Source organism: Centruroides sculpturatus, unplaced genomic scaffold, assembly GCF_000671375.1.
Source record: "Centruroides sculpturatus isolate CEXI.00-Female unplaced genomic scaffold, Cexi_2.0 scaffold203, whole genome shotgun sequence".
NCBI lineage: Eukaryota > Metazoa > Arthropoda > Arachnida > Scorpiones > Buthidae > Centruroides > Centruroides sculpturatus.
In genome coordinates this window covers 700,050-717,267 of record NW_019384324.1, presented here as the reverse complement: position 1 = coordinate 717,267, position 17,218 = coordinate 700,050, and the positions used below count along the sequence as shown (strand labels likewise).

The 17,218-nt window shown below is 35.8% G+C and overlaps 1 protein-coding gene across 1 annotated transcript; it reads left to right on the top strand.

The window, feature by feature from the left end:
* Positions 1-2,196: 2,196 nt before the first annotated feature.
* LOC111626408 (iroquois-class homeodomain protein IRX-6-like) lies at positions 2,197-16,867 on the top strand. Its single transcript, XM_023369777.1, has 6 exons — positions 2,197-2,473; positions 3,596-3,808; positions 8,160-8,269; positions 9,479-9,816; positions 14,659-15,009; positions 16,776-16,867. The coding sequence occupies exons 1-6, from the start codon at positions 2,429-2,431 to the stop codon at positions 16,865-16,867; spliced, it is 1,149 nt and encodes a 382-aa protein (XP_023225545.1). The 5' UTR covers positions 2,197-2,428.
* The last annotated feature ends 351 nt before the right edge of the window (positions 16,868-17,218 follow it).

Below are 17,218 nucleotides of genomic sequence, written 5' to 3'. Positions count from 1 at the left end.
TCTTTATTATTCTGCATCCTTGCTTAATTACTACTATATTTTTGATATTTAATATTGTCTGTACACTATAATTATAACAAGTCAACTCTCGGGTGTCGTAAATTTTCTGTATTTACATAGATAAATAATGGCATGTTCATGCTTTACATGAATGACAAGGTTAAAATAAACAAAATGCTGTATAATCTGAGAAAATAATAGTAATTTTTAAATGTTTTATTCGTACCTTTACTTTCTTTCATATTTATACTTAATCACTGCTTCTTCTATATTCAAGAATTATTTAGGAATAATTCATAACTTGAATTTACATGTAATTCATAACGTAGATCATGATATAATTCTTAAAATGAATCCAGAAGTAATTCATAAATTGGATCCAGAAGCAATTTATAACTTGCATCCAAAAGCAATCCATAAATTGGATCAAGAAGCAATTCATAATTCATAACTAAAGTAATTGCATCCTAAAGTAATCCATAAATTGGATCAAGAAGCAATTCATAACTTGCATCCTAAAGTAATCCATAAATTGGATCCAGAAGCAAGTTAATTCATAACTTGCATCCTAAAGTAATATATAAATTGGATCCAGAAGCAATTTATAACTTGCATCCTAAAGTAATATATAAATTGTATCCAGAAGCAATTCATAACTTGCATCCTAAAGTAATCCATAAATTTGATCCATAAGCAATTCATAACTTGCATCCTAAAGTAATCCATAAATTTGATCCATAAGCAATTCATAACTTGCATCCTAAAGTAATTTATAAATTGGATCCAGAAGCAAGTTATAACTTGCATCCTAAAGTAATCCATAAATTGGATCCAAAAGCAATTCATAACTTGCATCCTAAACCAATTCATAACTTGCATTCAGAAGCAATTCATAAATTGCATCCAGAAATAATCCAAAATTTGGATGCAGGAATAACCCAAAACTTAGTTTCAAGAGTAATTCGGATTCAAGAACAACTTGAAAGTTACAATTAAGAATTATTCAATTTTTTTCAAAAATTTCCCTTTCATTATAATATAAAATATTTTAAAAAATAATGTAATTCCTTAATTAATAACTTTAGTTATTTTGAAAAATTATTTGCAAAACCGAAAATTGCAATACTGTACTTATTATTAAATTGCTGATACTATCAAAATACAGAAAAACATAACAATTAAAGTACTTACAAAAATATTTACGTCAGATAATTATTTTTCATAAATTAAAATAATGCAAATATCATGTGTATATATTTATTTATTATAATATTCTATACATGCATGCATGTAATTAGAATTACATCAATCTAAATGATTAATAATTCCATAAGCATAAAATAAATTCCATGAAATATATCCTGTAGGAAATTTTTGTACTCAATTTAAATTTAAAATAAAAATCCTTCGAATGCAAATCACACAATTAATTTGACAATTCCGCAATAATACTCTATTATTATGTAAACGGATGCCAACAGATGGCGGGAGTTATGTTTTTTACATTTTAAAGTGTTAAGAGCGTTACTTGGCATTATTATGTGAATTTCTGTTTAGTTATTAAGAAATAATTCGTTATATGTACTTACCTTTTTATATTTTAATAAATTTTTGGTAATTTTCCTGAAAATTTTGTATTATTCTAAGTTAAGTTTTTAAACACCTTAAACAGTATTTACAATCTAATTATCTATATATATATACGCGTTGTGTAATGTTCGAAGTGTGTAAATGTCCAGCAGATGGTAGTAGTGTATTGTTTATGCTTGTCTTCTGCGAACACTACACACAGAAGACAAGTGTATAGTTGTGCTGTGTATACTGTACGTTAGAACTCGCAGATTTCGCCATACAAAGTGGGTGTTGTTGTAAAAAAATAAGATACTGAACCTTTCTGTATATGGTTCTGTACTTTAACAAAGTTGAAAGAAGCCCAAAAGGTGTGAATTATTAAGCCCCAATCCATTCGTTGCTGTGTGTCACCTAACAGCGTAAACCGCCAAACAACTCATTACCACACTACAAGCAAACAAAGCCTGTAAAAGTGACACAACAGTGATAAAAATTTCACTGTTTACAACTCGACAAACCGATAAGGTAGTAGCGAGGCGGTGCAGAGGCGTTACTTCCTGCTGCCAATCACGTGATCTGGGGAGTGGCCAAGATATCGCGACAGATACAGTAGCCAGCAATGGATAAGCGGCACGCATGTTAACAAGTCGTCAAGTGCAGCATCACATCTCTGGACATTACTCTTAGCATGGGATATAAATCGCCGTAAAAGGGGAATAAATGCGACTCCGATAATAGTTGAAAGTGCCGAGTTTACCCACTTTTTTTTAAAACTATCTGCCCAATAGTATGAAAAAAGCAAAGTGTTCGATGGTGTGTTTGCTTGGTGGTGCCCCTCCAGCGTGGGCTTCGTAGCATGTCCTACCCCCAGTTTGGCTATACTTATCCCCCTTCTTCTCAGGTAAGTTTAGTTATATATAACTGCAGAATATTTTTATCACTGCACCTCAAATTGTTTAGTGTTTAGTATTGTTTACCTCACTCCTCTTTTTTTTTCATTCCTAAGTGCAAGAATATAAATTGGTTTTTTTTTCTCGAATAACGTACATGATTATGGGGTAAGCGTATTATTGAATTACTTTGTATAAAGCGCATTGTATATTATTAAAATTTGGAATTGTTAACAATAAATTTAGGATTATTTCGCCTATAATACTGAAGTTAATAAATTGATCTGACTATTTTTCGCTCGTAAAACTTTTAAGGTATGGGGACTTTATTGCACGGAGCAATGTCTATTGCAAAATGATTCCAATTTTAGACAAATTTCTTCTAATTTTGCGCCCTTTTTACAGCAGAAAAACTAGTTTGAAAGAAATCTCAGCATATTTTATCGAGTAGTCTTTTTATAAAGAAGAATTTAAATGGCAAGTGTCGTTCTTCGCCTTTTGGGGTTTTTAAATATGGTTAAGAAGGTTAAAAGTAATGGTTTTTGAGAATATAAATTACATTCAACACTTGTAGAATTAGAAAAAACAATCAGAGTCTAGAGATAACCTAAAACAATTTTGTAGTATAAAAATGTAAACAAGATCGTTGACATATTCTTTCTCTCAGATTGTTATCTATCGAAGCGATATGCCCTTTGCTTAATTCATAAAATTCATTTTATAAATTATACAAAATGTTAAAGTATGGCATGAGCCTTGGGATATAAGCACCATTAATCATTTTTGAGTAAATAAGTCTTATCATTGAAATCAGCTATCACTCTGTAGGGATATCTTTCGTTACTTTTTTTAATCAGGAAACATGAATTAGCTTGTTGTAAGGCCCGAGATACTAAGGCCTAAAAGGGTTTACGCACTGCATCGAAGTGTGTGTGTGTGTTTTTTTTAAGTAGCTCTCATTCCTCGAGGGCATTCCTCGTGATTTTTCCTCAAATGTAACAAGGAAGTTATCAATTTTTATGCAGATTCATTCGATAGAAGTGTTCCAACGAAACTTACCTGCAGTAGCTAGTGGGGGTTTGCCAGTGAAAGTTAAAGCGGGTCCACTTGAGAGATCGTCTTATGTTTTACAGTTGCTGATGACGGGACAACATCCGGCCAATTCCTGCTACCAACCAGGAGAAACTCAGCCCAATCCAGCCGTTTGCACCCTGTCCGGTGCGTATGACAGTCGTCTGTTGTCTCCCTTCCCTCGTCTGCCGTCGGGCCTCGCAGTTTACAGTCCTTCCTATCCTGAACATGTCACCGCATTCGGCACCAATCCACCAACTTTCTACTCTTCTTTGGTAAGTAATTACCTTTTGTAACATTATAAAACACGTAAAATGTAAGGGGAATTCAATATAGAACATTCTGTTGGCTTACGATTTCTGCAACTTGCCCATTCCATCAAACACATCATAAAGCTTATTTTAGGGAGGATTTTAAATGTTTCATTACGTGTAACCTCACTAAGAGCCTTGCAATATGTTTAAACCTTGTGAAACTGTTATAAAAGTCTGTTAAAACTCTGCTTCGTGCATCAAACAAGTTTGCTGCGCGTTGGCTACATTGATAATGGCTAGTGTATGTATGAATATCAGGCCTGACTGTTACACATCAGCATAAATTTTTTCACGTATAGTACAATATATTGAGAGTTTTAAATTGTAGACTTTCAGGCTTGAAATATGAGTAGCCTACCTGAAAAGCCTTTCATAGGCAATTTTGGGTGAGTAATTATGGATCTAAACAATGACAATTGACCCTCCTACAGTTTGTTCACCTTAAAAGTCCTACAGTGTACGATTGACAAGGATTAGATTACATCCACTCAAACCGAGAATCCTATAAAAGGCTTAAAATTTATTACAGTTCCTGCCAATTTAACTGTAAAAATTTGAATTTTAAATCCTGTTTTAGTTTCCTATCCTCAGTTATATTTACGACACCATTCAGGCTAAATACGGTAACTTTAAAGGAGATTATAAGCGAATTATGTTAAGGCTTTTGCATATTTATCCGAGGTTTCCCTCAGAGGCATTTTTATAGCCCTATATTTGAACAACAAAATGGTCTCCCTGGATACCTAACTAATTTATGCCTTCTATTATTTTTATAGACCAGAAACTTTGGCCATTAAAAACGTTTACAACAATTATTAGTCTAGCAATTACTATAAGAGGTCAAGGCCTGTCGTGAATTTATGCGGCCTCCTTGCCATATTAAGGATGGCTAAGGCCTTCGTGAATAGTAATTTTTTAACATAAAGAGAAGTGAAATTAGTCATTTCTTGATGAATTTCCTTTATTTCTTTTATCTTGAAGGTGCTGCAACGTTTTCCATCGATCACATTTCGTCACGAAATCGTAGGAAACTTTATATTTTCGAGAGATTGAGAGAGAAAAATAGATTTTCTTTTAATTAAACAACGCCCGTCGGTATCGTAAATGCTACTACAATAACAAAATTACTATAAATATTTGTTTAGAAGTGTTATTTTGATCTGTTTAAGTGATTTATTTAACAATTTTTGGCTCATTTCGAGTCAGAAACAACTGCCAAAATTCCCCGAATGTAAAAAACAACACCGTAAAAATACTGTTACAGCAACAATTACAATAAATAACTTTTAAAAAAGTTGGCATCGTTTCTACTAGACTTTCCTAACATTCATTATTTGTTTTCGTCCCTAATAATTGCTACCATTACCATTAAAGTCATCGGAGTAGCTCGGGAGATATTAAAGACATGGGGCCATATCTCCCGAACCAACGGTACGATTTTCCTGAAAATTTCAACAAACGTCACCCTTTATCACACTAACATTCGTACAAAATTTCAGAAATTTTGGACAATGGGCACGGGAGTTATTAAGCTTCAAATTAGGCGAACAAAAATCGTCACACCACACACATTTACATTCGTACGTACAGGAAAAACCCCAATATTTTGCATTTCTGAGGTCCTCCAGAGTCCGAAAATGTGAAAATTTCTAGGTGTTTTTTTTTTCGTCCGATGGCCATACTTACCTGGCCGTTTTATATATAACAGAAGGAAAGTAAAATGCTGATAAAAAAAGTTTTCTTTTGTAGTATCAGGGCATTAGTACAGTACAGTTGTTACAGTTTAAAATAAATGACATTGCATTATCATTAGATTTATGCAATGCTGCTGCATGCGAGAGTTTATTGTTTGTGTGGTACTGTGTTTTTTTAAAATGCTCTTCACGCGAGAGATTAAATAACCTCTTGGTCGTGAATTTTATCGCTTTACTTAAGTCTTTTTTTTTCGAAAAAATATATGTATATAAAAGCACATTTCTAATAAAATTTAAAATTCAGGCGGCACCAGAACAATAGATTTTTGATATCCTTTTAAGATAATTGAGACCTTGAAGTGCTGATGTAGTGTCCCGTATTGTTGTAAGCAATAAAATTAAATTCTGGCAATAAAACTGGAAGATTTTTTAGTGAAAACTTTTAAAAATTTAATTTTTTTTAAAGGTTTTCCCTAGCTTTAAACCATTTTGGTGCTGCTTTTTATCGATCCAAGGTCAGCATATTTTTTTTAACGTTTCCGTGTCTTTCCTTCGGTTATTTTAGGAGCTTTCAACTCAAAATCAATGAATTTTTTTTCTATAAAAGGTCATAAATTTTTATGGTAAATACTAAATTGTACCATAATTTTCATAAAATAAATTATAAATGGGACTTTGGATACTTTATGACACGATCCTTGAACCCGTACTGAACGAGTAGGGTCTAAACAAACTACAGTTTAAGGCCTCGTGACTTTAAATTTATTATTATTTAGAGCCTCTTACATAATATAGCTTAGGGGTACGCGTCTAAATCTATCCCTGCATCAAGGCCTTTCGATTCTATTATACTTTTCATATAATAAATTTTAGTTAGGACCACAGGCTACTTTATGATATGATTATAGGAGTTATACTGAGTAAGCGGGGCCCGATTTATGTGTAGGCTGAAGAGGCTACAGTTTAGGAACTCTTGCTTTTATATTTATTGTGATTTAGTACATCAAGGCTCACTTAATTACAACAGAAATGCCTAAAGCCTTCTAATTAGAGAACATTTTACTGCAATCATTCATAAAGTAAGCCTTGCTATAGGCCTTGAATTCTAAGCTACATAAGGCTCAGAATTACAAGTTTAAATCTATCTCTCTAACAAGGCCTACAACAAGGCTTACTTTATGAATGACTGCAGTAAAATGTTCTCTAATTAGAAGGCTTCAGGGAATTTCTAATGAGACCTTATTTAATTGTGATTTAAGTGAGCCTTGGTGTAGGAATTACTTATTTAATCAAGGCCTTGATATGGGTACTGTAAAACTTGAGTTTAATGTAAATTCAAGCTTGACTGAGGCTCGATTTAAATGTTGATATAGAAGATCCTTCGATCTTGCCTTCCATGATTGCTTTACAATTTCAAATTTTGCATGACCAAAGTTTCAATTTTGATCACGTGAGACGGGTTCAGCATCGAAGATTGATTGTTAGCAAGAGTACAGAGTCAACTAAGTGAATCATTCCATGAATGTTTATCGATTGTCCAGACTTTATCCTGCTTTTTTTCTCTTTTTTTGTACGATTAGAAGTCTTCTATTGTATGAGAACATTAATGATCCCTCATGTTTCAGGGATATCTTGTAAAATGATGTCTTTGAAATCCATGGTTTTATGCCTTTTTAAATATGTATTTATGTACTTTCCAGCTTTTAAAGAGGCATTTAAAGAATTAAACGTGGTTTAAAAGCCTGTAAGTTGCGTAAATTTTGCAATTTAGAAGGGCAAAACAAGGCACATTACGGGTATCCCTGAGTAATCTTAATTGCATTTTCTCTTATAAAAATCCGCTAGAACCCGATTTAACTTCTAATTTATGTCCTGGACAACCTCATAAACCTTTACAGAAGGCAGAATTAAGGCTACGGCAAGTTAATTCCATTAAAAGCCATTACAATTTACTTAGGTTCTTATATTGTAGTTTATACGTATTTAATGACTTAAAAAGCAGGCTTAATTTGCATATATTATGAAAGAAATTCGATAAACTTACGTCCGGTTGCCTTGTGTTCGGTTCTCAATTGGTCTCATCGATGGCAAAATGCTTGATGACTTAATGGTAATTAAAGACTAAATTAGCTTGGTTGTTGGAACCACCCAAAACATTGTCGCCTGACAAGCTTCCATTCGTCTTAAGTGACCTCCTTATTCTATCGCTGGAGAATTGCCCTTTTTGCCCACACACGCGACAGGCCTCATATTTGTACAGCAATCCCTTCCAACCAACTTCGAAACAGCGTGCCCGAAACACGTTTCATTACGCGCAATCTGTTACGCGACTTATTTATAATTTACCAAATGCGCGTTTTATGTGGAACGTACGAGAATCTCAATTGTACCTGTCACATAAATTACGCACAGATTTAAGTAATTTCGAGTTGGTAATCAGAATGCGCGAAAGCGGCTCGCAAGTGACAACGCTTAGATGAATGGCCGATCCGACAAGCTGTGTGACCGAACAGAAAAGATAAAGATCTCTCTTGTTGGTATTAAAGAACGAATCATAAACAAGCATTAACGAAAAATTCGACAAATTTGTCACGGATCATTTTCTTCTTTTCCTTCAGCCTGGTCCTTACAACATGAAAGATGGCCCTGGAAACTGGACTCCACTACCTCAGGCAACATGTTATACATACGATCCTGCTTTGGCTGCTTATGGACCTTACGGCGAAAGGTAAGTTTGCTCCAAAGGGAAAAAAAACCTTTACAATTAATTTTTGGGAAGTTTGTAAACGTGAAGTCAATGCCCATCTTCGACAATACAACCGGAATGAGCATTTCTACTAATTAAACCCTGCTGATAATTCTCAGGTTACCTGACAACAGTCTTCTTTTGCCTTATTTAAAGCCAGAAAACCGAACAAATTGCTAGGATGTTCACACTTTTTCTATGGAAAAACCTAAAATCTTCCACTTACAAAGCGTGTGCCAAAGATCTCACTTTATAATACTGCATAGTTTTAGGCTTCTATAATGCCTAGAAAGGCCTACACCATGCAGAATTGTAAAGGGGAATCTCTGACCTTAAATAATTTATTTCTCGGTGTACCCAGAACCACAGGGTCTGAAAATCACCTTTCACCCTTAATGAAGTAGGCCTCGACGATAATCTAATTGTATTAGTTTCGGCTTAATTTTTTAAAGTAAAGCTACAATTTTAGCAAAGAGGCCCTACATGTTTAAATAAAACCTTTTCAATGCCCGGCTTGTTTTATATTAGAGTCAAAAGTACAGTTTATCTAGAGTTCTTGTACCTATAGGGCCCTAAACAAAATGATTTCAATATAGGGATAGAAATTATGTCGGTTTTTCCACATAACTAGAACTTTGGGCCTTCACCTTAACTTTCTGGAAGTCCTGAAAGTTGTTTATTATTATTATAGGGCGCAGAAATGTGATTAAATCAGCAAAGGCTCCCTACTATAAAAAAGGTTTTATAGCCTTGAGTGCTAAAAATGTTCTAAAGTCACAACATTAAATGATATTTCTTGGTTAATGTCGTTGACGGAATGCCATTAAATTCAGATAGAATCTTGAAATCTTTTGCTAGGCCTCGTGTCGAAGGTGGTTTATAACCCTCAGACAACCCCTTCGAGAGAGTTTAAGCTAAGAAAACACTAAGAACAAAACACTGTAACATACAATTCATGCCCTGTGTTACGTTGTAATGAATAATTCCATTGACAAATAGGAAAATTTCGACCCCTGTAAAATACCAAGACAGAGGTTTACCCTCTTTAGCCGCGGGTTAAAACCCGAAGAAAAAAAGTGCCATTCTGCAGTACTTATCCCTTATCGGAGGCGCTTTACCCGGGGGGACTTTAACCTAATTACACGTTGACAAACCTTGCCCCTTTTTAACGTCAATAATTACGTATACCAGGTATGGAAGCATGGATAGCGTGGCCAGAAGGAAGAATGCTACTAGGGAAACAACCAACACCCTCAAAGCGTGGCTTTACGAACACAGAAAGAACCCTTACCCCACCAAAGGTGAGAAGATCATGTTGGCCATCATCACCAAGATGACGTTGACTCAGGTATCCACGTGGTTCGCTAATGCTAGAAGGAGATTGAAGAAAGAAAACAAGATGACGTGGGAACCTCGTAATAAGGGAGCAGAAGGGTCCGAGAACGAATGCAAACAGGAGAATACTGCGAGTGGAAGGGAGTCTAAGAAGAAATCTAGTGATAGCGACGATAGTGAAGATGAGAGGGAAGGTAAGTTGACGTGTATATATTTAGCCTTTAAATCTTATTTTAAGGAAAATTTTTAAATCTCTGCGCGCGAAAGAGCCTCTAAATCTCGATTTAAGAGCGTGCAGAAGAGGCTTACACTCTAAAATTAGAAGCAGTTGCAAGAACCTTTAAATGTATGCTTAAGAATGGGCTCCAGAGCCTTTTTATCTGTACTTAACTCTCCAAATATCTGATCTAAATACAAGGCTTAAAATATTAATGCATTTACATATTTTAAAACTTTTTATAAAGCTTTTCAGGCCAGTTCTATTTCGAATTTTACAGGGTGCCTTATAGTATAACCCGCGCTTACAATATATTTAACTAACCTTAATTACTCCATTTAGGCCTCTTGAAATCTTATTAAACTTTTAATTTTGTTTTTAATTTAAGGCGATTTTCCTACCGTTCAGGCGCAGAGAAACATGAAATAATTCAGGAGCAGCTTGGTCCTATTGAATGGATGCGCTAAAGAGAACTCGCATAAGCCTGATACCTTTAGAAATTTTTATCTGTTGAGCCTCTAAATTAATTTTTAAAGCCTCAGAATCACTTATTATACCGGTGTTAGCCGCAAATTTAAGAGAGAAAGGCTCGAAAAGGCTATCGTAAAACTAGGAAGAAATATATGCAAGTATGAGTTCTCACAGCAAAATGACGGGCCTGTACTTCAGATTAGCCTGATTTAGCAAGCCTGGTATCAAACGAAAGCCAGGCAGGCCTTCATTGAGATCGGATGATTGAGATATTGAGTTTAAAAAACTATAAAAGAGGAGCTCAGGAAAAAAAATAGTGATAAATTTGAGGCCTTCACGCCCATCAAAACACAGCTCCAACTTGAAATCTTGAATTTCTGTTAGTGCTTCGGGCATTTATTTCAGAATTTAAGGCCAGACCTTAAGTGTACTTAGGCCCGTTGGTTCGGGGTCGAGAAGCAGAACACAAGCCTAAGTCGTCCATCATAGAAGGAAAGTAATCTGGAGCCCTTCAGCTGACAGAAATCCCTCAATGACGTGTCTAATATGGAGACCCGTAGCGCATCCATCACGGTTGCAGTTATGAGGGAAGGTAATACCCTCTGCCATTCAGGGAAACAATAACCCGCCATCGATCGTGGGGGGGTGAAGCAAAGATCGGCCACAAACAAATCATAGGGGCAGGAAGGCCGGATTTGTAAGGTATTAGTTGGGATTAGTGGCTAGCACCATTTTCCGCCATTCTTCATCAGTTGACTCCATTGACCTATCGCTCTCTCGCACCCATTTCTTATACATGTCACAAGTAGCGCGCTGTTTCGCCTTCTGATAGTGATTATGTCTTTGCGCGGGGAGGAAGGGTTAAGGGGTCTCAAGATGCAGCTGCACACCCCCAATTTGGAGGGTTTTTCCCCCGATTAAAGCCTAGTATTTTACGTATTGTATTATTTCCTCTCTGCATCTCCCTATAAAGATTTCTGGGCCCGTTCCTGCTTTTGCATGCCAATTTTGTTTGCTTGATCCCCCGTTTTAGCGCTTCTTTAGGTAATAATGTGATTACGTCGCGTTAAATCCGTTCTCAGTTAATTTATTGTCTAAGATGTAACGCTTCGAGACGTTACAATGGATTTAATTTCCTAAAATAGCTACTTTTAGTTTAATTTTTAATACGTTTTCTAAATTTTATGCCCTTTTTTATAGGGTATTTTTGTGTCTCTCTACAGCATACCCCGGTTTAATAGATATACACACTATTCTGCTTTAAGTTAACCAGCCTAGAGAAGAGAATTTTATTCTATTTTCTTAACTTAGGGCCTTTTATTTTTAACTCCTTTCTTCAATGTTATGCCTCCTACTATATTAACCCTCCTTTCTTTCTATTTTAACATAAATAAATGCCTTGTTAGCATCTTTCTAATGATAGATACAGTACTAAAGTACACTACTAATGAGAAAGGTAGTAAGAAAGTAGAGTTTAAAGCATTTTAGGGACTTTTTAAGGCTATTTTTTTTATTGTTAAAGGCTTTCTAGTGCATAGAATTTAAAGGGAAATGCAATTTGAGGGTATTTTAGAAGCAGCCAGCTTTTTCAAATCGGAGATTAATAACAGCCTTCAGCCTTTTTTGTCTTGATGCTTCTAAACTAGCCCCAAATTCTTTGTTTTCTCCTTTAAAGGCTAAGTGCTGGATAGCCCTAAACAATTAAAAATATCCCCAAATTCTTTGTTTTCTGCTTAAAGCCTAATTAATGGATAACCTTATACAAATAGAAATATCCCCAAAATACTGTGTTCTCCCTTAAATTGTAGGAAATAGACATGTTAAATAATTGGAGATATTCTGAAAAATTCCCTAAAATTCTTCCAAAACTTTCCCTCCTTGGCACTTTCTCTCGAATAGAACACTTCCCCATAAACTGCCCCTATCATTATGGCCCTTGGCCACCACTTTATGTTTCTTATTCAAAATAGTCTTTCTCCTTGGCCAGATAAGAGGATCGAGCCCGGGATGCTTCTAGGGTATTATTAAGGTATTAGTCTCTCTTCTGGCATGAAAGTTGTATTGACCTCTATTACACACCTTATATGAGAGCAAAGCCTATCATTAACCCCAAAAACACTTCTTCCTGGTGATCCAGAGGGACAAGGGGGGACTCCTGAAAAATCCCTTTGTAACATCTGTCGATGCTACTACGTGTTTAAATATTTAACTATTTGATAGAGTGGATGAGAAATTCGTTTAGTGTCAAACGCTGTTGTAATGCTGAATGTTGTTAAGGCGTCGTTTAGAGATGTTCTGCTACTTTAAGAGTCAAAGTGGGTTTGTAGCAAGAGCTGCTTTAGTAAGAAACGTTATTCCGCGCGGCATCTACTACACACCAACATCTACTTTAATGATTTAGTACTGTAACAACAATCACTACAACGTTTAGTAGTATAGAACATCTACTACGGTGTATAGTACTATAATGGCATCTACTTGAACGTTTATTACTGTAGCAGCACGTACAAAATTTAGGTACAGTGCCAATGACTACTTAACTTGACATCTACTACAATGTTTAGTACTGTAAAAGTATCTACTGTGTTTAGTATAAACGTCGTAGTATTGTAGCAATAACTACTACATGACACACTACAACATTTAGTAGTATAGCATATTTACTGGTGTCTAGAACTTTAGCAGCAACTACTATGTCTAGTACTATAGCTGCATCTACTACATGTCTAGTACTATAGCAGCAATTACTACAGTGTCTAGTACTATAGCTGCATCTACTATAGTGTCTATGTCTAGTACTATAGCTGCATCTACTACATGTCTAGTACTATAGCAGCAATTACTACAGTGTCTAGTACTATAGCTGCATCTACTATAGTGTCTAGTACTATAGCAGCAACTACTAGTGTCTAGTACTATAGCTGCATCTACTACAGTGTCTAGTACTATAGCTGTGTCTACTACAGTGTCCAGTACTATAGCAGCAACTACTAGTGTCTAGTACTATAGCTGTATCCACTACAATGTTTAATACTGTAGCAGCATCTATAGCATTTACTACTACAACATTTAGTAGTATCTAGCATTTACTACTACAACATTTAGTGTCTAGTACTATGGCAGCATCTACAGATTTAGTATTGTAGCAACAACTACCATAGCATGACATCTACTATGAAGTTTAGTACTGTGGCAGTACTGTATTGTTGCTATTACAGTACAGTATTATTAGTAGACGCTGTTGTAGTACTAAGCGTTAGTCAATGGCATTAAACTAGGTGTTACGTAAGGTGAATTATAACAGATGCCATTGCAGTATTAAAAATTATACAGTCTTATATGTCATACTCCTTTAGTATTAGATTAGATGCGCTACCCTGTTGTGTTACAGTTTTGTCAGCCATAAATTTAAATAGTTCAGAGACGTGTAGTTGGGAGGTTTTTATGCTGATGTTGGAACAAGTGCAACGTGATAATGAAATGTGTCATTTGTAATGTTTAATCTCATGGAGATGCTTCTACAGGTTTAAAGAATTAGTTACGTATAACCGAGAGATGATGGATTGAAAGTGGAAAGTGTCGTGCAGTCGTGCTGCATTAGGAAAAATTAGAGAAATTGAAACGTGCGAGGCTTTAATACAATATTATATTAGTATTGTTATAATAGTAGCTATTAAATAAGCATCCATTAAATTTTGCATTAAGTCTAAGTGAGACTAGAAAAGGCATGAGTGTGACTAAGTAAGGCTGGAAAAGGTGTAAGCGTGACTGCCTAAGTAAAGGCTTGATAGGATTTGTGTGTGCTGCCTAACTAAGGCTTGATAGGGCGTGAGTGTGACTAAATAAGTGAGACTTGAAAGGGAATTAGTGAGACTGGAAACAGCGCGAATGTGACTATATGAGGCTAGAAAGAGGGTGAGAGTAACTATTTAAGTAAGGCTGATAAAGTCTGTGTGACTATATAAGTCAGGCTGGAAAGCGTTAAATGTAACTATTTAAGTAAGTCTGGAAAGATTTGAGTGTGACTGACTAAGTAAGGTTTGAAAGGACTTGAAGTTATGACTAAATAGTGAGGCTGGAAAGAGCGTGGATGTGGCTAAGTGAGATTGGAATAGGTGTAAGTGTAATTGTCTAAATGAAGCTGGAAAGGGTAAGTGTAAGTGTTTAAATGAGGCTATAAGATTTATTGGGTGTGTTAATAAAAAAAATGCTACTTTGGTTGCATACAAAGGACTAGCAACTGAATAATTTTCTATTAATTGTATTAATTAATCAATAGCTATTAGTTGTTACCGTAGCAGTTAAATAAAGTGTTTTGTTTTTAAAGTGTCCCTCTTTTTTCCTACAGGCACAAATGAGGAGTCAAAGTACGAAGAGTCGAAAGTCATGTACACAGAGTCACCCTCCAGTGATCCAGAGGGTCAGACACTCCCTCTGGGTCCTTACTTAGGTTCGAGTACGGATTGCTTGACCACCGAACGTCCAAAAATCTGGTCTTTGGCCCACACGGCAACCTCCAACAGTCCGCCCATATTGAGAAGGTCCCCCAGTGATCACTATTTGGAAAATTCAGTCTTGGTGGGCTACCCCTGGGTCAAGAACGAGCTAAAGGATTCCCCGGAAGCGGAAATGGCCAACTGTCCCTCTCTTATGCCCACTTCTAATCTCAGGTACTGCCAAGACGACCCCGGTCCTCCCAGTAAGTATCCCAATTTGTTCGTATATTAGCATTACTTAAGTTTGTTAGCGTGCGTGCCTTGTAACTGTAGGGTCACGTTAAGGTTATAAATATTACGAACTATCTTTGTTATGTGATTTTTTACCTTTGTTACTGTAATAGTATATTAAATTGTTATCAATAGAATGCGTGTTTACAGTCTTCGAGTTAGGATAACGTTGAGAATTCGTAACTCTTCGTGTAACATAAGCGTAACTTACTCTGATAGGTCTAAAATATCGCCTATCTCCTATGCGGTATCACAAACTATTGATTTAGTGATGCTGCACTTGTATTTTGTTACTGTAATAGTACTTTGATGCATACCCGCACCTCCAATCACAACTTATTCTTACAGTAGTATAAGTGAGATCAATATTTACGCTTCCATCTTTCTACATACCAAGCACGTTGCTTCTGTAGCAGCATAAAAGGTTATGCTGTTTTATGCCACATTGTGTTAGTGCTGCATCATACAAGATTGTGTTAGTGCTGCTTCATGCCAGCTTGTGTTAATCATGCAATTACAGCAAGAATTAACTGTTGTACTTGTTAACGTCGTAGTATATTAATGTAGTAAGCAAAAATTCCGTGTGAAAAAAGTAATTTTTTATGTTTTGTGCCGTAAGAGAATGCCGTTGGCCCAAACTTATCTCATATTAAAAAGGGTTAATGTATCAATTATTAATGCATTAGTACGTTATCCTTAACGAGGAAATAGTGCTGGTGAATGCTGATACAATAACAATGCTACCACACCAAAAAACCAGTCAAGTTTCCGTCTTGCTGGTGTTAATGTACTGTAGCAGTTCAAATGGGTCCGCACTATCAAATTTATTACTGTAACAGATTGTTAGTGTGTTATCACCTGTTGGGTTGTCAGATAATTAATCTTAAGTTAAACTGTGTAACAGCACGCCCCTTCGCAGAAAGATTAAGATAATTTATCGAAATTATTACTCTAGTAGTATACGCATCTAGTATGATACTGTTAGGGTGACAAGTTAGAGGAAAGGTTTAAGTTACGTTAATTAAGAGTTCCATCGATCAGAATTGATTGATTGGAACTTTGCTTGTTACTCTATCGACTTTTATTGTTACTTGGATAGCATCTGAAGTGTCACGTTTGGTAGTAACACGCTTCGTGCTGCTACAGCACTACTGTAGACACTAAAAAAAGAGGGGGGACTTTTGAAATTTTTTATTAAGCAGTCACTCACTTTGCGTGTTTCTTACTAAAGCTATAAAGTCGTGGGTTCTTATCACGTAATCTCTTCGAGTCTGTGTACCTGAAGCGCCTTCAGGTGCATAAAGGTGTATTTTGTGGGTTCCACTCGCGATTTTTTCTCATCCTGTTGTCGAGTGATTGTTATCAAAAGGCACTAAAACCTGAAGGTTTACGCGTAACTTCCTACTTCCAGCACAAAAAAAAAAAAATGCTGTCTTGGCCCATTAGTTTCGTCGTGCCAAACTGGAATTGCAACTACGAGTACTTTAGGCCCAAAATTCGCCTGAGTAATGAGCCTGCAGTTAAAGATGTGTTCGCACACCTCGCATTTTTTTTTCTGAAATACGTGAACCTGGATCCGAAAATGATGAGATAAGACATGACATGGACCAAATTTCCAGGGAGAGGTGCAAATCTCTATGGGAAATTTGCTCCTATTTATGTGTTAGGCACGTGAAGAAAACTAGGAATACTTCATGAATTTCTTTAAAGTAGACATTTTTATTTTTTTTATTTTTAGGATCACTAAACGACCTTAACGTCTACCAGGCACCACCACGNAATTCATTTAGTAATCTATCTGTTAAGTTTATATTCAGGGCCCTATGTTAAAGAATAGGATAAATATTCTGAAGACTTCTTATGATACTGATGAATCCCTATAAAGGGCCTTCACGGAATTGTTTTTTTTTTTTTCGCTCGTTTTATGCACCTAAAAGGCTTGAAGTGCTGAGATCATCCACGAAGTAGATTTTAGAAGATCCTTCAACTTTCTCCTGCCCTTAGGGGTTTTCCTAGACCATTTTTTTTATAACAGAAAAGTTCATCCCTTACAAATGAAAGCGATACCTTAAACTGCTGCTACAGGGGCGTATTCGGTAGGAAGGCAATAATGATGATTGATTTCGTCGGGTGCACTCCTTTAAAGCTTCAAATAGCCAAGTTCTGCCCTTTTAGAACAGT